The sequence below is a fragment of the Podarcis gaigeae genome (assembly GCF_964106915.1).
Source record: "Podarcis gaigeae genome assembly, chromosome: 18".
In the NCBI taxonomy this organism is placed as follows: domain Eukaryota; kingdom Metazoa; phylum Chordata; class Lepidosauria; order Squamata; family Lacertidae; genus Podarcis; species Podarcis gaigeae.
The window spans coordinates 7,909,393-7,936,942 of record NC_139696.1 but is presented as its reverse complement, the minus strand read 5'-3'; the positions used below and the strand labels follow the sequence as shown (position 1 = coordinate 7,936,942).

General features: G+C 46.6%; 2 protein-coding genes across 7 annotated transcripts in view; one reads left to right on the top strand and one right to left on the bottom strand.

Annotated features, from left to right (window-relative positions):
- The window catches only part of LOC310835552 (vomeronasal type-2 receptor 26-like), a gene marked incomplete at its 5' end in the record, with an annotated part of 84,076 nt that overhangs the window by 53,428 nt on the left and 3,098 nt on the right, over positions 1 to 27,550 (bottom strand). Inside the window, 5 exons of one of the 6 annotated variants that reach the window (XR_014559700.1) lie at positions 3,084 to 3,251; positions 4,013 to 4,496; positions 9,502 to 9,622; positions 11,034 to 11,214; positions 25,406 to 25,553. Of the gene's footprint in view, positions 1 to 3,083; positions 3,252 to 4,012; positions 4,497 to 5,117; positions 5,174 to 9,501; positions 9,623 to 10,453; positions 10,561 to 11,033; positions 11,215 to 25,405; positions 25,554 to 27,550 lie in introns of those variants that run through there. The other 5 variants (XR_014559701.1, XR_014559702.1, XR_014559699.1 and 2 more) reach the window with 5 other exon arrangements.
- LOC310835868 (vomeronasal type-2 receptor 26-like) lies at positions 4,407 to 27,227 on the top strand (the record flags this gene model as incomplete). Its single annotated transcript, XM_083720857.1, has 6 exons — positions 4,407 to 4,633; positions 9,756 to 10,047; positions 10,341 to 11,150; positions 18,658 to 18,885; positions 25,399 to 25,525; positions 25,818 to 27,227. The coding sequence occupies 6 exons, from the start codon at positions 4,407 to 4,409 to the stop codon at positions 26,714 to 26,716; spliced, it is 2,583 nt and encodes an 860-aa protein (XP_083576983.1). The 3' UTR covers positions 26,717 to 27,227.

The following is a 27,550-nucleotide window of genomic DNA, read 5'->3' as shown; positions in this document are numbered from 1 at the left end:
GATCCACCCAGATTCTTAGGAAGTTGATGTAATTTGAGTTTGTTTTATTATTTTAACTTTTTGTATGTTCTGAAGTAAATTTGTAAACTTTTTTATGACTGTCCTGCCTTATCTTTACGTAAAGCGCTTTGGGAGTTATTGGCCTAACCCTGCAGTACATGGATTTTATGAAACAGATTAAATGTGTAAGAAAGAAGTAAATATTAATAAATAAATGGATAAAGAATAATAAAACTGCTAGAATGCTAGCCTGGTGCAACGGGCTTGGCGCCTCAGTTACCGCTCGCGCGGAAGTGCCTGCTCTTTCTTACATATATTGCCCCCACCTCACTGAACAACCATAATAATAATAATAATAATAATAATAATAATAATAATAATAATTTGTACCCCGCCCATCTGGCTGGGTTTCCCCAGCCACTCTGGGTGGCTTCCACAGAGAACAGAAATACACTAAAACTAATGCTAACTATCCCAGAATATTCTGTGGGGGACCTAGGTGTGGGGGATAACCAGTGAGCTGGAGTCTCAAGCAGATGTTTTGAAAATAACAATAAAGATTTATTTTAAAACAAGGTAGTATAATACAAGTGGAGAAACTTATATTACTCCAATAATAATACGCTAGTTCAATTCATTTTCACAGGTTTCAGCTTTATAGTTTGGTTCCGTTCTAAGGTGGTACTTTCCTTCAGTTAAAGATAAAGGGACCCCTAAGAGTTAAGTCCAGTCGCGGGCGACTCTGGGGTTGCGGCACTCATCTCGCTTTATTGGCCGAGGGAGCCAGCGTTTGTCCGCAGGTCATGTGGCCAGCATGTCTGGGTCATGTGGCCAGCATGACTAAGCCGCTTCTGGCGAACCAGAGCAGTGCACGGAAACATCGTTTACCTTCCCACTGGAGAAGTACCTATTTATCTACTTGCACTCTGATGTTCTTTCAAACTGCTAGGTTGGCGGGAGCATGGACCGAGCAACGGGAGCTCACCCCATCGCAGAGATTTGAAGCACCAACCTAGGCAAGCCCTAGGCTCTGTGGTTTAGACCACAGCACCACCCGCGTCCCTCTTTTCCTTCAGTTACCCACCCCTTTAACAAATCCAGCTCCTGAGGGACTTTCAGTAACAGTCTTAAGGGTTCACCACACACACCCTTCCTTCACTGGGTTTTGGGAGAGACTCTCCTCCCTGAAAGAGAGGGGAGTGGTTGTGGTCGGGAGCCTGAACTCCACTCCTGCAGGGGGTGTTGCCCCCTGCCTCCAGCTCACCTGGCTGGCATTCACGCCCCCTCCAGGTGGCCATCCAACCAGGTGCCATGGGGGGGGGGGTGTCCAGCAGCCATTATGCTGCAGTGGCAGCCTCTCCCCGGCCTCATTTCTCCTCCTTGTCCTATGCAAGTCACCCACCCTCCACTCCCTTTGAGTTAGGGCTTAGGTCATTGGCCTTGCTATGGACCTTAGGTTGGTCGCCCCAGTTGCCCGCGGGGCCTGGTAGGAGTTTTTCCATTTGGCATTAGGCTTTTTGGTTTTTTCGTCTACCTCGTAGCAATCGTCACAACCTTTTGTGGTATTGGTGGGTAGGTTAGGCATTGGAATAATGTGTTGTGGTGTGTCGAAGGGCTAGGTGTGGCCATCGCCTATGCCTTCAATTTTGGGGTATTCCGTTAAAGGAATCTGGCGGTCGTGTACTCTGTCCGATGCCTGCTTGGCGGGAGGCCATGGCACGACCCTCGATGACATCAGGGGTGAGCCTATAGTTGGATTAGCATCAACAGGTGATGAACCTCTGGTGAATAAACCCACTCGTTTTGCGATCCAATGCCTAAGCCAATACCTTTTCATTGCTGTAATCAATAAAGTTGTGGCCTTTTATAGCCCATTAACCTTATATCACGTGTCCCAGTGTATTTATTTCACTACGCGGGGGTCGGGTCCTCGAACCACAATCTCTTCTTTCCTCAGAAGAGTCTCTCCCCTCCAGACGAGTTTGACGAGGAGCAAGTTGGCTCCATGTGCAACAGAAGCTCTCCTTCCGCAGAACATGTCGAAGGGGAAGGGAGAGTCAAAAGTTCAAAGCAACATTTCTCCCCTCAACCAACCCCAGAGAGCTTCCCTCTGTTGGAGAAGCCTTTCAAAGATGGGGTGGAAATTCACTTGAAGTGGCTTTGAAGCCACCAAGGCACTACTTCCCTTCAGGGGGAGAACCAGAAGGGAGTGGCAGGAATCTAGCAGCCCAGACCCACCCAAAGTGGCTAGAGGGTGGGCTTGAGAAAACCCTCCCCATCGCAGGCTCCACCAGTCTCTGTCTCTAGCAGCCTCCAGGAAACAAGATCCCACCACCATGTATCCCGTTCACAGTACTGAGGGTGGTATTTCTCTGCATTCTCCACTGGTTGCTTTTTATTTCTTCATTTCTTGAATCTATATACTGCCCTATCCCAGAGGCGTCATGGTTGTTCACAGAACAAAATCAAAATATAAAGCCACAATATATATAATCAAAATAATTACCATGTTGCGAAACTGTGCATGTCTAAAAAGTATGTCAGCAACATGAAAAGTTTGGAAAGCTCTGGCTTATAGCCTAAACAAGTTCATGTATATTTATGGGAAGTATTGGGGTTTTTTACACAGATATTTTATGAAGATTTCTGAAGTTGATAGTATTTTGTAGCAAATGAGGCACCGATTTTTCTGTCATTTTAACAAGGTATAAGCAAACTAGGACCTCTGATTTTCAGGGTCTTATATTAAGGTAGAGCTTAGTGCACCTCTTGTTTTTTTTCCTTGAAACCACTATCGGACTAAACATAAAAGTGTGAAGCTCAGCAGCTTCTCTTCTCTCATCCTCCACTCCCCTACCCCATGGTTTCATGTGGCTTCAAATATATTTAGAGCAGAAGTATGTTATGAGGTATTGCGCTGTTTTTACAGATATATATGTAATTCAGCCTTTCGGTGCAATTTGAAGGGGAATTTCCCCTTTCCCCTTTTCTCCCTGCTCCCCATTAAAAATGCTGCTTGTGTTATTTACCTTTTCCATCGTGGGAGTCAAGGTGGTTTTCCTCAACCCCCCCCCCCCAAAAAAAGATGACTGTCCGTCCTCTGCTTCAAAACCTCCAAGGAAGGAGAGTTAATGGTCGGATCCAACTGCAGGTCTCTTCTTTGGTCCTTATGAGCAAAGTTCAAACCAAACTTCCAACTCCCAAACACACCCCTTGACTTCTGTCCATCCTGTTTTTCTCCCGCTCTGCACCTGCTGCTTGAGCCAGTCAAGAATCCAGAAAGTTAGTGTGATGAAACTTACATCTGGAATTAGCGTTAGTGTGAAAGTTAGTGTGATGAAACTTATATCTGGAATTAGCGAAACTAAGAGAATCAATAAGAAATCATTCAGGAAAAAGAATGGGATGTTTATTAAAATTACATGAAGAAATATGTTTCCCATGATTACTCTTGGTGGAGCATAGACTAAATTCCACAAAGTTAAGAGAATGATCTTTTGTACAGTAAGAACAGAAACAGTATTTTTAAGAAATGAGGAATTAGGAACCGTATAGAGGTGGAAGGAAGTCATTAACAAATCAGGGAATAGAACCAGAGATTAGACATAAATAAGAAAAGTAAGAGTAGCAAGGAAAAATTGATAAGGTGGAGATAAAAGGACTTGATGATGGAAATATATGTTTATAATAATGTCACTGATGGTTTGTAGTTCTTAAAAAACTGTATGTCTTTGGTAAGATTCTTCATTTAACTTTCTTTCTATTTTTTCTATTTCTCGATATTCTTTCTCTTCTTTTCCCCCTTTTCTATTTTCTATTTTCTTTTTGTGTAAAGTGTTTATTTCATTACAGAACAATATGTTTCTTTTGTGTATTTCTTAATGAGTAGATAAAGATCGTGAAAAAAACAATCCATCATTTTGTCCTCTGAGTTTAGACATTTCATCATATTCCATCAGTTTCATCAGAAGGGATCGGCTAGAATCAGGGGTGTTTTTCTCCAACTCTGCACCTGCCGCTTGAGCCATTCAGGACTCCAGAAAGTTTTTGTGATGAAACTTATTCCACTTGGAATAATCAAAATTATAGTCATCTCATCTGGTGAAAGCTCAGGAGATATTTCGGGAGATTGCATGAGCCTCGGAAAGCAACATGACAATATTAATTGTGCTGTGTCTGCGAAAGAAAAAGTTGGTGCAGAGAATATTTCCTGTGTTGGAGACAGACTGAGTTAAGATGCAGAGCTGGTGACAGAGGGGTGTGCCTGCCTTGTGCTTCCGAGCTCTGAAGGTAGAGTTGAAAACCACCCAGATTGGGAAAGCCCACCCAGTCTGGTCTTGCAAGAGTCTTTGGGTTCTTCTGCTTTGCCTCCTTGGCAGGTAAGAGGAGGAGGAGGCAGAGCCAGAATGAGATCCCTGCTCCTTCTGTTGCTGCTTCTGCTGCTCATGATGCCCTTTGGAGTCTGCGGGAACCACAAGGCGAAATGCCCCTTGAATCTGGTCAGGGATCAAACGGATGATCGCAATTACTACTGGCCTGAACACTTTCTCATCACTGGAATCATATCTCCAAAATCCTTTTATAAGGAAACTCCATACGTCTTTTCTCAGACACCCTTCGCCAGGACTGAGAGGTATATAAAATCATATGTGGATAGGTTTCGTGGTCCTCCAGTCCTGGTAATGGTTCCTATATATCAAGGAAAGAGCGCCTTTCTCAGGGCTAGGGAGCCAAGGCTGTCCTCATGTTGCAGGTCTACCCTGCCCTGACCATTGGTCCTGCTGGCTGGGCTGATGGGAGTTGGAAGTCCACTAAAATATTCCACCCAAACCTCTCCTATTTCAATGTTCCCTTGGTCTTCCTTAGTGAAACACTCTCCTACCTTTGATTCTGTGTTGCTTCTAGTAGAATGCAAGGGTGCCAATCAATCTGGTCAGGAGTCAAAAGGATGCGCTGAATTTCCCCACCTCCATGAAAATCAGGCAATTTCCAAGGCTCAAGGGTTTTATTCAATATTATTCCATTTGGACAATTCAGAAACTGTTGTTAGGGAATGCTACAGTTTTTCAAATGGAATTTAAGATTCTCTGGGTGACGTTTGGTGGCTGATTAATTGGAATGGTGAATAAAATAATATGAATCAGGAGACTTCCTTGTTCGTGGAGTCAGGTCTCTAAAATGTGAAAAGGAATTATTCCTTTTTTCACATACACAACTGACCTCATTTCTAAGTAGTGAGATGTTTGATATTTCTTCACTTAGAATCCATAGGTACCTGTTTCCTATCCCAGAAGGAGGCATGAAACTCAAGCAATTTCCTTTTTTTATATATAAATATTTATTAAAGATTTTCTTAATACAATAAAAGAGAAAAAACAAAACAACATATAACATACAATAAGCATATTTCCTTCACTTCTTTGGACTCCCTCACATCTCCCGTTCCTGCGTTCCTAATTTATAAAAATTTAGCCAGCAATTTATCACCTTATTTGAATTCTTATTTTCTAATTTTCCAATGTTGTGTCCCTAATTTTAGATACCATTATCCAAACCTTAAAAACTTAATTTTAACCTAATATTTATCCAAAATTTGTCTTTTCATAAATTTCACTTATCTTCAAATTCATTTCAACTAGCTTAATGGTGCCATGTTGTTTATAATCCAGCATCCTTCTTAACATTCATACAATTTACAATATTTTTGTAGATAAGCCTTGAATTTCTTCCAGTCCTCTTCCACTTCCTCCTCTCCCAGGTCTCAGATTCTGCCGGTCATTTCTGCTAATTCCATATAATCTATCAGTTGCATCTGCCATTCTTCCAGCGTGGGTAAATCTTGGGTTTTCCAGTGCTTGGCGACAAGTATCCTTGCTGCTGTTGTTGCATACATGAAAAATATTCGGTCCTTCTTTAACACCTTCTGGCTGACAATACCCAGAAGAAAGGCCTCTGGTTTCTTAGGGAAGGTATACTTAAGTAGCTTTTTCAACTCATTATATATCATTTCCCAGAAAGCCTTAACTCTAGGGCAGGTCCACCAGAGGTGAAAGAACGTTCCTTCAGTTTCTTTACATTTCCAACATTTATTGTCAGACAAATGGTATATTTTTGCAAGTTTGACTGGGGTCATGTACCATCTGTATATCATTTTCATAACATTTTCTTTCAAAGCATTACATGCAGTGAACTTCAGCCCGATGGTCCACAACCTTTCCCAGTCAGCAAACATGATATTATACCCAATGTCCTGTGCCCATTTTATCATAGCCGATTTGACCGTTTCATCTTGTGTGTTCCATTTTAACAGCAAGTTATACATTCTTGAAAGTACCTTAGTCTTAGGTTCTAACAATTCTGTTTCCAACTTCGATTTTTCCACCTGGAATCCTAACTTTTTATCAAGTTTAAAAACCTCTTTAATCTGAGCATACTGTAACCAATCTCACACTTTATCCTTCATTTTCTCCAGACTCTGCAATTTCCAATTATCTCCATCTTTTTCTAATATTTCCCAATACTTCGGCCATTCGGCCTCCATATTGAGTCTTTTCCAGGCCTTAGCCTCCAATGGTGATAGCCACCTTGGGGTTTTGTTTTCCAGTAAGTCTTTATATTTTGTCCAGACATTAAACACTGCTTTTCTGACAATATGGTTCTTGAAAGCCTTGTGACTTTTAACCTTGTCGTACCACAAATATGCATGGCAACCAAAAGCATTGTTAAAACCTTCCAAATCCAATACATCAGTGTTTTCGAGAAGCAGCCAATCTTTCAACCAGCAAAAAGCTGCTGATTCATAATACAACTTTAAGTCTGGCAGGGCAAAGCCCCCTCTTTCTTTAGCATCAGTTAATATCTTAAACTTAATTCTGGGCTTTTTGCCCTGCCAGACAAATTTGGAAATATCTCTTTGCCACCTCCCAAAGCACTCCGTTTTATCCACAATCTGTAAAGTCTGAAACAGAAACAACATTTTTGGCAATACATTCATTTTTATAGCAGCAATTCAGCCTAACAAGGAAAGTTTCATTCTTGACCAACTTTCTAGATCTCTCTTAATTTCTGATCAACACTTCTCATAATTGTCCTTGAAGAAACTCAGATTTTTTGCTGTTATGTTCACCCCTAGATATTTTACTTTTTTAACCACATTTAACTCTGTCTCTTTCTGAAACCTTTCTGACTCTGTAACTGTCAATTTTTTCCCCAATACCTTAGTTTTTTGCTTGTTTAATTTAAATCCCGCCACCCGACCAAACTCATAAATCAGTTGTAACACCCTTTTCGTACTAGATTCTGGCTCCTGTAGAGTCAAAACCAGGTCATCTGCAAAAGCTTTAAGTTTATACTGTTTCGCTCTGACCTGAATTCCTTCAACCAACCGGTCCCCTCTAATCATATTCAAGAGCACCTCCAGGACCGAAATGAATAACAGGGGAGAGATAGGGCAACCTTGTCGTGTTCCTTTTTCAATTTTAAACTCTTCTGTCACCACATTGTTAACTATCAATTTAGCCTTTTGTTCTGAATAGATTGAATCTATCCCATTTTCAAATCCCTGTCCCACTCCCATCCCTTCCAGATTTTTCTTCATAAATTTCCATGAAATATTATCAAAGGCCTTCTCCGCATCTATAAAAATTAACACAGCTTTTGTATTGATATTTGTTTGCAAAAGTTCCAAAATATCAATAATGTTCCTTGTGTTGGCAAACAAATGTCTACCTGGAAGAAAGCCTGCCTGGTCCTTATGAATTACATCATTTAAAACTTTTTTAAATCTACTTGCTAAAATGTCTGCAAATATTTTGTAATCCACATTTAGGAGGGAGATGGGACAGTAATTCTTAAGTTGTGTCTTTTCAGTTTCCAATTTGGGTATCAACATGATGAAAGCTTCTTTCCACGATTCCGGTGCCTTCCTCCCCTCCATAATTTCATTGCAAACCTCCATCAATGGATGTATCAAATAATCTTTCAATATCTTATAGTATTTGGAGGTAAGCCCATCTGGCCCTGGAGATTTGCCCAATTGCATATTCTGAATGGCTTCTTCAATTTCTTGTCGTGTTATTTTACAATTCAGGATTGATCTATTTTCTTGTGACAACTTTGGTAGTCCATTCTTTATCAAGAATTGTTCTATCTCAACCTCATTTTGCGGCCCTTGAGTGTACAGTTGTTTGAAATATCTCTGGAAACATTTTCTGATCTCCACAGGTTTCTGAATATTTCTTCCTTCAATCTCTAGATTTGTAACTGTATTTAATTTTTGTCTCTTTTTCAACTGCCATGCTAACAGTTTTCCACATTTATTAGCCGATTCAAATGATCTTTGTTTCATTAGTTTAATTTTCCATTCTACTTCCTGATTTATCAATTTAGAATATTGTGCTTGATAAAGTTTAATTTCTCTCAGAATCGGCTGTGACTTCGGTCTCGATCTTAACTTCTTCTCACATTCTTTAATTTTCTCCAAAATCTTATATTTTTCTCATTTTGTACCCTTTTCTTTACAGCGTTCTGTTGTATCAGAAACCCCCTCATAACCGCCTTGCTTGCGTCCCAGATAATTCTTTTTTCCACCGTGGTGTTCAAATTTATCTCAAAATAATCCTTCAAAGCTTTTTGGGCCTTCTTAATAATCTCCTGATCTCTAAACAAATTGTCATTCATCTTCCATCTAAAGGAGCCGGTTGGTATTAGTCTCATGTCCATCTTTACAGCGTTATGGTCGGAGCAGGTCTTTGGGCAGATTTCCACCTTTCTCGTCTTAGGTGCCAGACCTCTAGTTATCCATATTTGGTCAATTCCTGTCCATGTCAGTTGGGCTTCGGAAAAGAATGTTCCCTCTCTTCCCAGGGGGTTCTTTATCCTGAAACTCAAGCAATTTCCAAGCTGCCAAAATTAGTTTCTGTTTATTCTTTTTGGATCATTTGTGAACAACCTTAGCCCAGTTCTCTTGACACAGTACCACAGGAGACCTACAGCCCACCATGGGCTACATTAAAGGTTTCCTCCTCCAATCTTAGCACTTTTTCCTTTCTGTCACTTTTTTTAAAAAAATAATTAGAAGTGTTTTAAGAAACACTTGAAAATGGGTGGATTTTTATGGGTGGAACGATATGCTTCAAATAAAATGATCATATGGAATAACACAGACCAGGGTGTGTCCTCTTTGGTGGAGTCACTGATCCAAACATGGGCAAAATTATAGGTTTTACCATGCACTCAAACCTGCAAGCCACCAGGCCTCATTTGTAACTAAAAGGGGACTGAGGTATTTGGTGCTTTTCCTCCTTCAATCAAATGGTCTCTTATCTACCTATAGTCTAGCCCCTTGGAAGAAGCCAAAGACCACTGCAGCAAAAGCAGCCCTTGCAGCAACTTCCCAGTATATCACACATTTTGAGGGGCGCCTTCATTTCTTACTCATAGAACCGCTATATAATAGAATCATAGAGTTGTAGAGATGGAAGGAACCCGGAAGAATCTTACCTGAAGCATCCATGACACATGGTCACCTTCGGAGGGAGTCTCTTCCACTGTTGAACAGCTCTGTGTGCTGTTTGCATCAAAGCTCCAGTCATGGAGCAGATCTCCAAATTTTTGTTCTATGCTAGACAGGAAAAGGTTTGATATTAATGCAAAAGGATAAATAAATACCAATCTGTGTGGATCATATAATGTTTCCTCCATCCCATTCATATGAATATCAGTTTCACTCTTTTTAAAGAATTCATTTATTGCAGGAAGGCACCTAGGTTCAACTGGCATGTGTTGCCTTTCCCACTCACCATCCTAGAGATCAACCAGGATCTCAGGCTCTTACCCAACATCACGCTGGGCTACAGCCTCTATGAGAACCATTTTGATGCAAGGATGACTTCGGACGCCATGCTAGAGCTGCTTGCAGGCAGTGGATGCAATATTCCCAATTATCAGTGTGGAGAACAGAATCACCTGCTGGCTGTTCTTGAAAGAAGCAACACTTTCATCTCAAGAGTGATTTCAGCCTTGTCAGGCATCTACAAAATCCCACAGGTAAGTAGTGAGACAGCATGGAGAGAAAGAGAATTTCAACTGCATAAAATTCTACTTTCTCTTTGGATACGTCAAGCAGGGATATTTTAAAAAATGGGAAGATCCTGAGCTATGGATTCAACATCCCTTTTTCAAAACTGAGCCTTCACCAACTTGACACCTCCAGATGTTTCAGACTAAAACTCCCATCAGCCTCAGCCAGCAGAGATTTAGATAGATATCAGTCATTTTAGATAATTAAAAATCTTATGATGAAAGTAAAATAAATTGCTGATCTTTGCTTTGCTTCCTAGATCAGTTATGGCTTCACTGCCCAGGTTCTCGAAGGTAAAACCCTGTTCCCTTTTGTCTACCGGATGACTCCCAAAGAGGAAAGTCAGTACCAGGGGATTGTTGAATTGCTCCTGCATTTTGGATGGACGTGGATTGGCCTCTTCGCTCCAGACAATGACAATGGAGAAAGATTTGTGAGCGCTGTGAAACCTCTGATGCTCAGCAAAGGGATCTGCATTGCTTTATCAAAAAGAGTACCAGAAAATGATATGGATCAATTTATCACGCCTGGGGAACCTTTTTTCCTATGGAGACAAGTTGGGGTCTTTGTTTCCTATTTAACCAATGCAGTGAGTATCATAGAAATCGTGGTAATACATCATTTCTATGAGAAGGAAATAGGGGCGAAAGTCTGGATCACAACAGCTTTGCTAGAAATCAGAACTGGCATTTACCTCCCTCCAAATTTATTCCATCACCTCCATGGTTCTCTGTCCTTTGCAATTCAGACTGGAATAAGGAGCAGCAAAGGTGAAACATATATATGGCAGACCAATCTTGGGGATTATTTCAATCAAGCATTTCAGTGTTCATATTCAAAGCATCTGTTGTCCGTGAAAGGCAGGGTAAGATGCAGAGAGGAGGAGAAACTGCAGCCATTGCCCCAAGAGGACCGTGAGAGAGCCCTGTCCGAAGACAGCTATGGCACTTACATCAATGTTCAAGCTGTGGCTCAGGCCTTGCATGCTTCGCTTTCATCGAGATCCCAGAGGAGGCTGATGGTGGAGGAAGGAGAGCAATGGGGACCCCAAAGGCTACAGCCGTGGCAGGTATTTCCTTCCCCTTTTTGCAAACTGCAGTCCACACAGATGCTGATCTTGACTGGGGATAGACCTGTAAAATATCATAGTTAGTATTAGTACTAGTAATAGTAGCATACAGCCCAACATTTCTCTGATGAAAATAGAGACGTCCCATTCCATAACGATAATCACTGGGCGACAATTTTTTACTTTTTGAATGTTGTCTAGATTTCTACAACTGCTTTAGGGTATTTTTGCACTGCTGAATCAGGGAATGGCATGCGTTTATGTGATGGGATGATGAGCTGCTTGTGCGTAAAGCTAGATCCCTCAGAGCTTGGGCATGGTTCTCAACACTCTGTCTTTAGCGGAGCCCCTTAAACATGACTCCCTTAATCGCTGGCAGAATCCGACAGTGGGCGTTTACGGAATCTACTCCAACATAAAAGTTCCTTGACGGAAACGCGTCTTCGGGATTCTCGGCGCGACAGTTTCCGGCGAAGAGTGGGTGTACCTAATGGAGGTCCTGAGACCTCGCCGCTGTTTTCGCTGGAAGACTCATTGAGCCATCCCTCCGACTCACTTTCTCTCGGGACTCCCTCTCTCCCCCTGCTGGTGCTTTCCTCCGCTGCCGAGTCTCTTCTAGCTTCCGAGAGCCCTTCCACCACCTGCCTTTCCGATGGCAGTTCCCTGACATCCACCTCCCCTCCAGGGCCCCCTTCACCCCCTCCCGCCCCCTCCTCTATGGGTGGTGAGGATGGAAAACCCCGGAAAGAACCTCCCTCATCGTCAGAAGACTCGAACACCTCTGTCCACCGACTACCGTCTCTTCTCCCTGAGTACTCCTCCTTGTCGGAGTCTACTCCCTCTCCCAGCCCTGATTCTGGGAACCCTTCGAACTCCTCTTCCTCGTCGGTGGTGCCGAAGTGTTCCCTACCGAACAGTGTCACAGGCTGCGGTTTCCTTGGGAACCGTCGGTGAAACGTTTCTATTAAAACCTCGTCATCTACCTCCTCTGCCGGTACCCATGTGTTTTCTGACTCCGGTTCCCCTTCTCATTCTGCCAAATACTCCACCTAATTGCCTTTCCACCTGGAATCAACGATTTCTGCCACATGATTGCTGCGTTCCCTTTCTTCTACGATTGGTCCCTGAGGGCTCTCCCGCTCACGTCCCCCAAACTCCCGCCCCTCTCGGTACGGTGACAGTAAGGACCTGTGAAATACTGGGTGCAGTTTCATATGGTTAGGCAACCTGAGTTTGAAGGCCACCGGATTGACCACTTGTATTACCTCAAATGGCCCCAGTCGTTTGGGCCTCAATTTCTTACAACCCCCTTTGAATGGCAAGCCTTGGTTGGATAACCACACCCGGTCCCCCACCCTTATGGTTTCGCCTTCCCTTCTTCTCCTGTCTGCATTCTTCTTGTATTCTTCTTTGGCCCTCTCTAAGTTAAGTTGGAGCTGCCTATGGATGGCTTCCATTTCTTCCACAAAGTGTTCCGCTGCCGGGACACTCCATCTTTCCCCTCCTTCCCCCAGAAATGCTCTTGGATGACATCCATAATTAGCTAAGAAGGGACTCATCCCTGTGGACACATTCTCTGTGTTATTGTAGGCAAATTCGGCCAGAGCTAATTTCTCGACCCAATCATTTTTCCTGTCATTAACATAACACCTCAGGTATTGTTGTAGGATACTGTTTGCCCTTTCCGCCTGCCCATTTGTTTCTGGGTGTCGGGCAGTCGAAAAGTTGACCTCTACGTGCAGTAAGCTCATAAGCTTCTTCCAGAACCTGGAGGTAAATTGTTTCCCACGGTCGGAAACCACCCTCAAGGGGGCGCCATGCAACCTAAAAATGTGTTCTACAAACAACTTGGCAGTTTCCTCGGCCGTGACCGCATGTGAGCAGGCTATAAAGTGGCACATCTTGGTTAATAGGTCTACCACTACCATGACAGCTGTTTTCCCTTTGGCTCGTGGCAGATCCGTCATAAAATCTATGGATACTGCCTCCCATGGTCGTTCTGGCGTGGGTAATGGTTCTAGCAACCCCGCAGGTGCCAACCTCTCTCCTTTTGCCCGCTGACAGCGGTCACACCCCCTTACATACTTGCGTACATCTTCCCTCACTTTGGGCCACCAGAACTCCCTTGTAACCAACCACATGGTTTTGTGCTGCCCAAAATGCCCTGCTGTGGGGCTGTCGTGTAACTGCTTGAGCACTCTGCCCCTCAGTTCCCCATCGGGTATGTACAGTGCCCCTTTGTAATACAACGCCCCGTTCTTTTCCTCAAACCCCCCTGTGTTCTCTCCTGTCCCCGAGTTCTCTGAGTTTCTCTTGGGCGTATTCATCATTCTCGGTACCCTCTACCAGTTCCCTTTGCCCCACCAATGCCGCCCCACACACCCAGTGGTCCTCGGGAATGATATGTCTTTCCTCAGGCACTCCCTCCCCCTCTAAATACTCAGGTTTTCGGGAGAGAGCGTCCGCCCTGACGTTCTCTGGTCCTGGTACGTAACAAATCTCAAAATGGAATTTGGAGAACTCCTGGGCCCATCTCACTTGTCTCTGGTTCAGTACTCGGGCCGTTCTCCAATATTCTAGGTTTTTGTGGTCAGTGCACACTTGGACCTTGTGTTGCGCTCCAATCAGCAAGTGTCGCCACCTCCGGAACACTTCATGAATGGCGAGCAGTTCTCGGTCGTACACAGTGTAGTTCCTCTCGGATTTATTCAACTTCCGTGAGAAGAAGGCGCACGGTCTCCATTCCGACGCATCCTTCCCCGGCTGGAGAAGCACCGCCCCTAGCGCTCGGTCTGAGGCGTCCGTCTCTACTCTCATCGGTTTCTGTAGATCCACGTGCAAAAGCTGTTCTTCCGACGCAAACGCTTTCTTTAACCTTTCGAACGCTCGCTGCGCCTCTTCCGTCCAGAAATTTTTTTTCTTGCTGCTGAGACAGTCAGTGATGGGCGCCGTTAAGTGGGCAAAGTTCTTGATGAACTTCCGATAGAAGTTTCCAAACCCCAGGAACCTTTGCACGTCCTTCTTTGTTCTCGGTGTCTTCCATTCCAGTACCGCTTGAACCTTGCCGGGATCCATGGCCAATCCCTTGTCTGACAAACGGTACCCCAGGAATTCCACCTCTCTGGTATGAAACTGACACTTCTCCAGTTTCACCCACAGCTGGTTTGCTTGCAGCCTGCTCAGTACCTCTCTTACGTCCCGCACATGCTGCTCCTCATTCTCTGAGTACACCAATACGTCATCTAAGAATGCTACACAGTTTTTGTAAAGTAAAGGTCCCAGGACGTGATTCATGAATGATTGAAAACAGGCTGAGCCCGCCTGTAGACCGAAGGGCATAACGAGGTACTCAAAGGCCCCCAAGGGGGTGAACATGGTAGTTTTCCATTCGTCTCCCTTTCTCATTCGTATCAGGTTATACGCCCCCCCTCAGGTCCAGTTTGGTAGTTCTAGCACCACCTCTACGACAAGCGCCGGTCTTGGGGGTTCAGGCTTGGGCACATTCACTGATCTTTGGCCTGGCTGCTGTGCCCCGATGCTGGCAACCAGGCGTTGGCTTTTACCTGCTCCTTAACCCCCTCCTCTTCCCCCCCAACAGCTCCCGCCATTCCTTGCCATCCCTTCCTTTGAGGGCAGACTCTGGCAAAGTGACCTGGCTGTTGGCAGAGGAAACATTTCTTGGTGCTCTTTCCCTCCTTCTTCCGCCCTTCGTTGGTGTTTGAAACTCCGGGCGCGCGCGCTGTTCCAATCTCCATCAGTTCTACTGGCGGGGAATGCTGCTCTGGCATCTCTGGAATGCAGAAATCACTCCAACGTTCCCCTTTCCCTTCCCGCTTCTCCAAGGCTCTCACCTCCTGGCGCGCTCCTATGGCAAGTGCGGATTTAGTCAGCTGGTCCATAGACTCCGCCCTGGGCGCGCGGGAGAGTTCATCCTTCACCGCCGAGGATAGCCCTTCTTCGAACAGCATTTGTATCGGGTCCGCAGACAGGTCCCACCCCAATTTATGGATCAACATGGTAAACTCTGTCCAGTACTCTCGGACGGATCGGTTCCCCTGTTTACACGCCATCAACTGTCTGCGCACCACCCCTTGCTCAATCTCGCTGGAAAACATCAGATCCATGGCGCGAAAAAACTTTCTCGAGTCCTTTAGAGCGTCATTATTCGCTGCCATCAGGGGCCTCACCCAGTCCTTTGCCCCCCCTTCGAGATGCCCAATGACAAACGCCACTCTGGATTCCTCATCGGGAAAGTCATCAAACTGCAGATTGAGGGCGTATTGCATCTCTGTCCTAAAGGCTTGATAATTTCTGGGATCACCCCCAAACTTTTGCACCAACCCTGGCACCTTCCTGGCGAGTGGGGTGGTTTTCCCCTTGTCTGCATCCTGAGCCCGCCTCTCTTCGAGCCTCGCCGTTTGCAGCGCTAGCTGGAGTTCCAACACACTGTACCTTTCTTCCAGGCTTGGACCCGCTCCAGCTCCTCCTGCTACTCCGGCTCCTGTTGGGTTGCTCATGATGCCTCTCCTTGCACAAGCGGCTTTCAAGGACTGTCGGATTGCTGTGATGGGATGATGAGCTGCTTGTGCGTAAAGCTAGATCCCTCAGAGCTTGGGCATGGTTCTCAACACTCTGTCTTTAGCGGAGCCCCTTAAACATGACTCCCTTAATCGCTGGCAGAATCCGACAGTGGGCGTTTACGGAATCTACTCAAACATAAAAGTTCCTTGACGGAAACGCGTCTTCGGGATTCTCGGCGCGACAGTTTCCGGCGAGGAGTGGGTGTACCTAATGGAGGTCCTGAGACCTCGCCACTGTTTTTGCTGGAAGACTCCTTGAGCCATCCCTCCGACTCACTTTCTCTCGGGACTCCCTCTCTCCCCCTGCTGGTGCTTTCCTCCGCTGCTGAGTCTCTCCTAGCTTCCGAGAGCCCTTCCACCACCTGCCTTTCCGATGGCAGTTCCCTGACAGTTTATCTCCATCAGGTCAGGTTTTTGTGCTATGTTGATTTGAAAGAAAATCAGATCTTGTGACAAAATCGATTACATTTTTGTGGCATTATCGGCTGATTTTTGTCAACACATATCATCCTAAATATGTTTTTAAGAGAAAAAAATGTTTTTCCAACAACATATATTGATTACCTCATAGAAACATCGATTACTGTAAACTGAATGGTGGGCATTGATAAAGGTAAGTACACGCAAATTGCATGTTGCTTCACCATTTTTCAAACTTCAGGGCTTGAACTTCTTGGAACTCCTGGAATGCTCGGCGGCAGGGAGGTCTCTCTTCAGAGTCCAACAGTAGTCAGCCATCATGACTGCGTCGCAGCGACCCTGATACCTGGTCTCCACCTCTTTCATGTCCTGATGGAATCTCTCCCCCTGCTGGTCACTCATTGAACCCAGGTTCTCAGGAAACCGGTCCATATGTGAAAATAGGTAGTGCATCTTGACGCTCATGTTGCAGCCCAGGTTTCTGAAAGCTGTCAGCATGTTGTTGACAAGTTCTGCGTAGTTTCTGGCCTTATTGTTGCCAAGAAAGTTCTTCACTACCAGAACAAATGCCTTCCACGCTTCCAGTTCCACTTCGTTCATTGAGTTTCCAAACTCTGGATCTCTGATGAGCTGACGGATCTGACGTGCCAGCTTTCAACTTCTCCATGGTCAATCCTGGAAAAGCCTGGCACAAGTAAGTGAATCAGTCACCATCCTTGTCCAGAGCCTTGGTGAACTGCTTGATTAAGCCAAGCTTGATGTGCAGCGGTGGGAAGAGTATTCTGTCTCTGTCCACCAGGGGGTCATTGATGACGTTCCTTTCTTTGCAAGGCACCAATTCCTCCCGCACAGGCCAGTCCTTCTTCGTGTAATGCTGAGCACGGTCCCTACTATCCCACATGCACAGAAAACATCGGTACTGGTTGCCGTTGTTTAGCAAAACACATTTCAGTGATCGCTTGCTGCTGTCATTGAACAGTCTCCAATCTTTGGGTTCGTACTGTGGCACTCCAAGCTTGAGCAGAAGCTGCGCAATATCTGCACAGTACATCAAGTCCTTCTCTTCCGAGAAAAAGCGGAGGTACTCTTGATGCCTGTTGCAGAAGAAGCTGATGCGAGCACTGTCAGAGAGGAGGTTTTTTCCCTTCAATCTGGATGCCAACAGTTCAGCAGAGTCCTTTGACAAGCTGAGGTCGCGAACTAGATCATTCAACTCCTTTTGGGAAAATGGATGTGGAGCATCATCTTCAAGAACCACTTCTTCTTCATGTCCTTCAACACTGGAGGCATCTTCGTCACTAATGTCAGGAAGTTCTCCGAAGATAGGCACTGGAATTTCAGCACAATGAGCTACAGGACAACGTGCTGATTGAAGATCAGGATACTTGAGGCTGCTCCGGTTCTTTCTGTTGATCCCAGTCACATCAACAGCGCAGAAGTAGCAGTCAGTGACATGGTTTGTCGGCTCGCTCCAAACCACGGGAATTCCAAAGTTCAGACTACTCTTGCCATTGGTCCACCCACGTAGAGTCTCGGTGTATGCCTTGCACACCATGTGTGGTGCCCAAGCTTTATCCTGGTCACCAAGTTTAATACCAAAATAACTTTATGCTTTGCCGCACCGATTGATGGAAGATTTCAAGGTTTGATGACTTCAAACTGATCCCTTTTCAACATAATCACCAGAACTATTGGACCTGAATACTTCTTGTCATTAAAATAATCATTTCCAATCAAAATAATTATTTGACATGGCATTTTACCCCCACCAACTTCTTCTAAAATGCTCCAGACAAGCGTACATGTGAACAAAAACGTAAAAAAATGACATGTGGACATAGCTCAAAAACTTGACCTGATTGAGCAAAACCAATGTGATTTTTGGATTCAGTGCATCAGATTCATTCTAAATCAACTGAAAAAATGTAGACAACAAATTTTGTTGTTGACCAGTGTTTACTGTTGATATCCAGAGCTTTTTAAAGGCAGAACTCATTGAAACTCAGTTTTGGCACCTTTCAGGTGGGTGCCATTGCCATTCTCAGAGGGAGGTGTTCATGGTGAGTTCCGGCACCTTTTTTCCCTAGAAAAATAGCACTGTTTATAACCCACATGTCTTCTTGGGTTGCCTCAGCACTCTGGGCAGCTCCCAACATAAAGAAATTCATACTAAAATATTAAACAAATTAAAATTCCCGATACAGGATTGGACGGCTTGTGGGTTGGATAACTCCACATCTGCCAACATTTCTCCAATGAAAATAGGGACATTCTAAGCAAAGTTGGGAAATTCCAGGATCAAATGATAAACTGTCTCTAATTCAGGGACATCCCTGGAAAATTGGAGCACTTGCAGGGTCTGTAGTAATAAAAATGGCTGAATAGGAATTCCAGTCTACATGAGATACACGCAGCCCCAAATCATAAGAGGTTGAAGTGAGTAGGACTGAGATATCCATCTTGGCTTCCCGGATTCTTAATGCTGGTGTTTCCCCCTGCCATTCCAGCTTCACCCTTTCCTAAGAGAAATCCGGTGTCTGAATACTTCCAGAGGCAGGCTGTGCTTGGATGAGAACTGGGAGCTGCCAGCGGACTTTGATATTGGGAACTGGGTGATGTTTCCCAATCAGTCTCGTGACCTTGTGAAAATTGGGAATATAAGGAGAGAGACGTCTGCTGGCATAAAGTTCACCGTTAACCCAGAAGCCATTGAGTGGAACAAGAAATTCAATAAGGTAGGAGGAATCACAGAGGGAGAAGGCGGGGAGATGCTTAGTATGTTTTTCCTTAAACAACTGCTGAAAAATGACCATATCAGGATATCAGGTTGACCAATGGTGTCTTGACCATCAATAACAGCTGCAACCACCACTCCTTCTTTCCACAGCAGCTGAGATAGGAGGGGAATTTGGGGTGCTCAAAGAAAGGATAGAGCACAGAGGTCCTCAATGAAGACACCAGAATCTTTGACAGAAAGGACTACGTTGATAAGAAGAAAAGGGAAAGCCCCTAGTAAAAGTGAACTATTGGGTTTTCATACATGCAGAAGGATGGAAAGTTATTTATTTTAGAAATGATAATTACTGATTTATAGTGGATTTATTAATTTGTGGAGTAAGCTCACTTGTAGATGTTGCAAATGTTAAACTATTGTATGTGCAGGAATTGAGAAGTGCACAGCTGTTGGTGAAGGATGAGAAGTTAAAAAAAAAAACCCTATTGTAATATAAGGTTAATGTTAAGTGTCAGGGAACTGACATCAAAGGGAGAAATGGAGGCAGGGCACCAGAGCGACGCCGGGGAGGGAACCAGCAGAGGGGAAGGGTTTCAGCGTGACACCAATAGAGAGGAGAGGGAGATGGAGGAAGCGGTGTCAGGGCTCCAAGACCCTTCAAGCGAAACTAGCGGAGAGAGTGCTGGCACGCCCCTGCCTTCCCCTTACTTGCGCAGACGCGTTCCGCGCAGAGAACATAGGCGGAGACTTGGGGTCAAGCAGCTTTTATGCTGGAAGAGGTTCAAGAAACACCCACTGACGGATTCTGCAAGTGATAGTAGGTCACGGAGGGCGAGCTCTAACCCTAAACATGACTGAGCGATCGATCTGATTTACACACGAGTAACCACACTACACCATTACAGCAATCCGTCAGTCCCTTGCTGTTACTCGTGAGTAAGCAGTGGAAACATGAGCCAGACCAGAGGCGCCGGGGCAGCGGAGCCGGCTGCGGGGGCGCAGGACCTGGTAAAGAGGAACCAGGAGCTGGAACGGCATGTAGCACTGCTGATGGCGCGGCTGGACGAGAGGCGCACCCAGGACGCGCAGGTGAGACCCACCCCAGTAGCAAAGAAGGTACCCGGACTGGTACACTAATTTGGGGGAAAACCCCAAGAATATAATGGATTCCGGACAGAAATTGAGTACGCACTGCAGCTGCAGCATGATGATTTTGCTGACGAGGCGGTGCAAGTGGCTTATATCGTGGGGCACCTTGAGGGCAGCGCGAGGGAATGGGTTAGACCCCTAATGGCCGCGCATAACCCCACCATGAAGGACGTCCAGAAGTTTTTTCAGGCGATGGACGCGATGTATTCCAGCCAATTGGGGGAGAGTGTGACCCAACGGGAGCTGATGAGATGTAAGCAGGGGGACCTTTCCGTTAGAGACTATTGGTCCCGCTTTGCGATGCTGATACACAGGCTCGAATGGGATATGGACAGCTCGCCCATACGGATGCTGTTTGAGGAGGGGTTGTCCCCAGCCGTTAAGGATGAGCTCTCCCGTGCGCCCCGCCCGGAGACTATGGATCAGCTGACGAAAGCTGCGCTGGCGATAGGCGCTCGCCAGGAAGCGCGCGCTTTGGAAAGGCGGGAAGGGAGAGGGGAGCGTTGCCACGACTACCGCATTCCTGAGATGCCAAGGCAGCCTTCCGATGACGTGGTGCCAATGGAAATTGATTGGGCGCGCGCACGCGAGGTTCCGAGCGCCCACCAAATAGTCAAAAGGGAGGCAAAGACTGGGAAAAACTCCAAGAAATGTTTCCTCTGCCAGAGGCCAGGACACTTTGCCAGGGTCTGCCCACAAAGAAAGGCTTGGCAAGGGATGGTGGGGGCCGCTGGAAACGAGGAGGAGGGGGCAGAGGCAAAGGTGCAGGAAAACGCCAGCGCTTGACTGCCCACGGGGGGCGCAGCAGCCAAGCGAACAACTAATTGAAGTGCCCCAACCGGACCCACCCAAGGTTTCTATAGCGATAGAGGTGGCGCTAGAACTCCCAAATGGACACCCAATCAAGGTGAAGGCAATGTTGGACTCAGGCAGCTCCTGTAATTTTTTTAATAAGGAGTTTGCGCTGGAGCACCAGATCCACTTGCTGCCACTGGATTTCCCGCTCCAAGTGACCACGATAGATGGCAGGGAGTTACTGGGGGGGAGGTGACCCACCAAACCCCGCCAATGAGAATGAGTGTGTCCAGGCACACAGAGACCATTGCCTTTCACGTGGCCACACTGGCGGGACCCCCGATAATACTGGGGATGAGCTGGCTAGTGCTACATGATCCAGTGGTGGCGTGGCACCAACGCACAGTCACATTTGGGTCAGCCCACTGTTTGAAACACTGTCTAGGAGGGGAGAAGCCCAGGGTGAGGTTGGCCAGAGTGGCAGCAACCACGCTGAAGCAGAAAGCGAAGGTGCCGCCACAGTACACAGACTTACAAGAGGTCTTCAGCGAGAGGGAAGCGGACAGGCTACCGCCACGTAGGCCCTTCGACTGCCAAATCAATCTTCTCCCGGGGGCGCAGCTGCCGGTGGGTAAGCTGTATGCCATGTCCGACAGAGAGATGCAGGAGTTGCGAGACTTTATAGACAAGAACTTGAAAAGGGGGTTTATAAGAGAATTGAAGGCAGTAGGCGGCAGCCCTGTGTTTTTTGTGGATAAGAAAAACACGGATCAGCCGAGGCTCGTCGTGGACTATAGAAAATTGAACCTCGTATTGGAACCCGTGACCTTCCCAATGCCTAGAATTGATGATATTCTGACCAGGGTAAGGAAGGGTAAGATTTTTACCAAGCTGGACCTTAGGGGAGCCTACAATTTGATTAGGATGAGAGAGGGGGACGAATGGAAAACCACCATGTTCACCCCCCTGGGGGCCTTTGAGTACTTAGTTATGCCATTTGGATTACAGTCAGGCTCCGCCTGTTTTCAAAGCTTCATGCACCATGTGCTGGGTCCCCTGCTGTACAAGAACTGCGTAGCATTTCTGGACGATGTCCTGATCTATTCGGACAATGAAAAACAGCATGTCCAGGACGTCAGGGAAGTGCTGAAAAGGCTACAAGAGCACCAACTGTGGGTCAAGCTGGAAAAGTGCCAGTTTCACGCCAAGGAAGTGGAATTTCTAGGATACAGGTTGTCAGACAGAGGCCTAGCCATGGACCCCAGCAAGGTGCAGGCGGTGCTGGAATGGAAGGCCCCCAAAACCCGGAAGGATGAGCAGAGGTTCCTTGCGTTCAACAACTTCTACCGGAAGTTCATCAAGAACTTCGCCCACTTAACCGCACCCATAACGGATTCTCTCAGTAGCAAAAAGAAGTTCGTCTGAACGGAAGGTGCCCAACGTGCCTTCGAGGGGCTAAAGCAGGCATTCGCCTCGGAGGAACAGCTCCTGCACGTGGATCTGCAGAAACCGATGAGGCTAGAGACCGACGCGTCGGACAGAGCGATAGGAGCGGTGTTGCTCCAGCCGGGACCGGCCCAACACACATGGAGGCCATGCGCCTTCTTCTCAAGGAAGCTGAACGAATTGGAACAGAACTACACGGTGTATGATCGCGAACTGTTAGCTATTTATGCCGCGTTTCGCCAGTGGAGACATCTCCTGATAGGGGCTCAGCACAAGATCCAGGTTTGCACTGACCACAAGAACTTGGAATACTGGAGAACAGCGCGAGTACTCAACCAGCGACAGATTCGGTGGGCACAGGAGTTCTCCAAGTTCTTCTTTGAGTTCAAGTACGTGCCAGGACAAGAGAACGTGAGAGCAGACGCGCTTTCACGGAAACCGGAGTACACGGAAGGAGAAAGACCACCGGACGCTCGACATGTGTTCCCTGAGGAACGATGGGTTTGTGGGGGGGCGTTGGTTGGGAAACGGGAACTGACCGAGTTGATTCGCCAGGACGAATTTGCCCAAACCAGAATCCGAGAACTAAGGGAAAATGGGAGAGACTGGGGGGACTTCGAGGTAAGGGAAGGGTTACTGTATTATAAGGGAGCAATGTATGTGCCCGGGGGGGGGCCTACAGGAAAGGGTGCTCAAACAGCTTCACGACAACCTTACACCGGGGCGCTTTGGGCAACACAAAACTATGTTACTGGTCACTAGGGAGTTTTGGTGGCCGAAGGTGAGGGAAGATGTACGAGAGTATGTACGGAAGTGTGACCGCTGCCAAAGAGCCAAAGGAGAGCGGGCAGCCCCGGCAGGGTTACTAGAACCCTTGCCCACACCGGGAAAACCCTGGGAGGTGGTGTCGATAGATTTCATGACAGATTTACCCAAATCCAGAGGTAAGACAGCAGTCATGGTAGTAGTAGATCTGCTAACCAAAATGTGCCATTTTATAGCATGCTCTCATGCGGTGACAGAAGAGGAAACCGCACAGCTGTTCGTCAATCACATATTCAGGTTGCATGGGACTCCTTCAAGGGTTATCTCCGATCGGGGGAAACAATTTACCTCGAGGTTCTGGAGGAGGCTCATGAACTTATTGCAGGTGGAGGTGGGATTCTCGACGGCAAGGCACCCAGAGACTAACGGGCAAGCAGAGAGAGCAAACAGCATATTACAGCAATATCTCCGCTGTTACGTCAACGAGAGACAGAACGATTGGGTAGATAAGCTAGCTCTGGCCGAGTTTGCGTATAACAATGCGGAGCATGTGTCCACGGGGATGAGCCCGTTCTTGGCTAATTATGGGTGTCACCCCAGGGCCTTTCCCGGGAGGGGGGAGGAAGGGTGGAGCGTGCCCGCAGCAGAGCAGTTCGTGGAAGAAATGGAAGCACTGCACTGGCAGCTTAAGATGAATCTAGACAGGGCCAAGGAGGAGTACAAGAGGCAAGCAGATAAGCGTCGCCGGGAAGGGGAGACCATTAGGGTGGGGGACCGGGTGTGGTTATCCACTCAAGGATTGCCTTTCAAGGGGGGATGTAAGAAACTCAGGCCGAAGCGGCTGGGACCATTTGAGGTGACACACCAAGTCAACCAGGTGGCATTCAGGCTCAAGTTGCCAGACAGCATGAAAATCCACCCGGTATTTCATAGGTCACTACTCTCGCCGTACAGGGGGGAGCGGGGGATCCGGGGGGTAGGAGGAGAGGGATTCACACACCCACCACTGGAAGAAAGGGAACACCACCACCAGGTAATGGAGATCCTGGACTCACGATGGCAGGGACGGCAGGTGGAGTACCTAGTGGCTTGGGAGGGTGAACCCGAGTCAGAAAACACGTGGGTTCCAGAAGGAGAAATAGAGGATGAGCATCTGGTGGAAGAGTTCCACAACAGGTATCCGAGGAAGCCCAAACCCCTGGAGAGATTCTGTGAGGAACAATTTGCCACCACCGATGAGGAGGAGGAGGACTTTGTGGGTTTTCCAGCATCCCAAGAGGAAGGAGGAGAATCGTCAGGGGAGGAGGAATCAGATTGGGAAGCCCCTGCCATTAGAAAACGGAGCGGGTGGGAAGCGGGGTTTGAGTCCTCGGACGATGACGGCAGCTCCTTTCGAGGTTTCCCTGCATCATCGACAGAAGATGGGGACAAGGTCACGTCTCCGGGTCAGGCCGGGGGTGGAGGGGGCCCTGGGGGGGAGGTGGATGTCAGGGAACTGACATCAAAGGGAGAAACGGAGGCAGGGCACCAGAGCGACGCCGGGGAGGGAACCAGCAGAGGGGAAGGGTTTCAGCGTGACACCAACAGAGAGGAGAGGGAGATGGAGGAAGCGGTGTCAGGGCTCCAAGACCCTTCAAGCGAAACTAGCGGAGAGAGTGCTGGCACGCCCCTGCCTTCCCCTTACTTGCGCAGACGCGTTCCGCGCAGAGAACATAGGCGGAGACTTGGGGTCAAGCAGCTTTTATGCTGGAAGAGGTTCAAGAAACGCCCACTGACGGATTCTGCAAGTGACTAGCAGGTCACGGAGGGCGAGCTCTAACCCTAAACATGGTTGAGCAATCAATCTAATTGAAGTGGAGGCAGTTTACACACGAGTAACCACCCTACACCGTTACATTAAGGAATGGCATATGAACTAGAAACAACTAGGGAAATAGATCAGTGACAAGAGGAAACCTTGCATGACTCAAGAACAGAGTGAGGGAAACCAATATTTGGAAAAGTCATATTAAATTTGTCTTAATTAATGACTGAGAGTTTATCAGAATCCTGAACTTTGGGGAAATCACGTTTCACACTCCATTGCCATTTTTTTTGAAGATTTATTAAGCAAGGAAGCAGGTAAACGGAGAAGAGCAAACAGAGTTCTGTGGTGCAAACCTCACTTGTCCTGAACTAATTATGAAGAACAAGATATTCTGGTCGCCCCAATAGTCAGTGGGGGGTTGAAAGGACCCTGATGAGGGGGTCAAAGACTGCAGTCCAGAGATCCGTTTCAATTCACTCTATGAGTGAATTACATACCCACAAATACTCCTAACTGTTCCTATTTGTTGCACCTTCTTGTCTTTCTGGTTAGGCTGTACCTCGTTCCAGGTGTACAGAAAGATGTCGACCTGGATACGCCAAGATGGTTCTGGAAGGAAAGCCCATTTGCTGCTATGCTTGTGCTCGGTGTGCGGAAGGGACCTTCTCCGCCCAGGAAGGTGGGTGACGCCAAGGGGGAAGGTATTTCTGGAGAGAGTAAACGCAGGGCAGTAATCCAGTCTCACACACTTTTTGTGAGAATTCTGCAGACTTTGTGGAATGTGGCTCCTTCCTCAATTTGTTTAGGATAAATCGCCTTCATCACATCCTGGAAGAGAGTTGAAAGGAATGATCATAACGAAGTAATCTCTAGGATTTCTTCAAAACATAATAGAGTTCTTCAAAACGTAATAGAGCATAGATCATTAGGGTTGTAAGTGATGTTGCAGCTACTCTTTTTCTCTTCCCCAGATGCAGAACATTGCACCAAATGCTCAGAAGATCACCATTCAAACAAGGACAGAGATCAATGTGTCCCCAAGATTATCATCTTCCTGGCTTATGAAGAATATTTGGGAATTGTTTTAGCTTCTGTTGCCCTTTTCTTGTCCTTAACAGCAGGCATTGTGTTGGGAATCTTCATTAAATACAAGGACACTCCCATAGTCAAAGCCAACAACCGGGACCTCTCCTACATCCTCCTCGTCTCCCTCCTGCTTTCCTTTGGGTCCTCCTTCCTCTTCATCGGGCGCCCAAGGAAAGAGACCTGCCTTCTCCGACAAACGGCCTTCAGCATCATCTTCTCAGTTGCTGTTTCTTCTGTCTTGGCAAAGACCACCACGGTGGTGCTGGCCTTCTTGGCCACAAAGCCCGGGAACAGGGTGAGGAGATGGCTGGGCAAGAGTCTGGCCAACTCCATTGTCATCTCCTGTTCTGGGGGGCAAGTTCTCATCTGCACCATCTGGCTGGGCTCTTCTCCCCCATTCCCAGAGCCCGACATGCACTCCCAGGTGGAAGAGATCATCCTGCAATGCAACGAAGGGTCCGTGGCCATGTTCTACGTTGCCCTCGGCTACCTGGGCTTCTTGGCTGCCACCTGCTTCACGGTGGCTTTCCTAGCCAGGAAGCTGCCTGGCTCCTTCAACGAAGCCAAGCTGATCACCTTCAGCATGCTGGTCTTCTGCAATGTTTGGGTGTCTTTTGTGCCCACCTACCTGAGCACCAAGGGCAAGTACATGGTGGCCGTGCAGATCTTCTCTATGTTAGCCTCCAGTGCTGGGCTTCTGGGCTGCATCTTCCTCCCCAAGTGCTACATTATTGTGCTGAGGCCTGATCTGAACACAAAGGAGCACCTGACAACCAGAAATTAAGGGGACATCTGATTCTTAAAATATTCCATGTTCCTGAAGTGCCTAAAGGAAACACAGATACTCATCCATGTTGCTCCTTCTCCACCTCTGAAAGAGATTATGTTCATTCTTAGCCCAGGTTTTATGTAGTTCTGTTCACATGAACAGGAAGATGGGAGGAAAGTTCTTGGTTCCTTACTTTGCCAAGGATTACAATGAATCCTGGTGTACTGCCCTTAGTTTGTAAACTATTATCTTTTTAAAAAATTGTGTTTTGGGAACTTATATTTATCTCACAACAAGATACGCTGGAGGGAGAGGAGTTAGGTTTTTGAGTTTGTTTGCTTTGTCATGACTACCTATTAACCATATCAATTCTAATATTCCACAATACTGTTTGGTTATGCCAGTTCTATGTATTCAATTTTCTATGCTCCATTTCCCGCATTTATGCGCTATCATTCATAAGCTCACTTCACATCATTTCGTTCTCCTAAGCTTTGTATATCAATAAACTGAGAAATTCATTTAAGACATCTTCCGTAGTCTGTTGATTTAATTTCTGTATTGTGTAAGCTCTGCTCCCTGTTCCAAAGACTAGCAACTGACCTTAGCCAAACCGTGACTGGGATCCAATGAATTTTATTGCACTGGCCAGGGTTAGGGTTAGGGTTAGGGGCGGGGGGCCGCTAGGGGGCGCCTTGGAAGATGGCGGATATTACCGTATTTTTTGCACCATAACACTCACTTTTTTCCTCCTAGAAAGTAAGGGGAAATGTCTGTGCGTGTTATGGAGCGAATGCCTACGGATGGCGGGGGGATCTGCTGCAGTCGTGAGCAGAGGATCCATGGTTC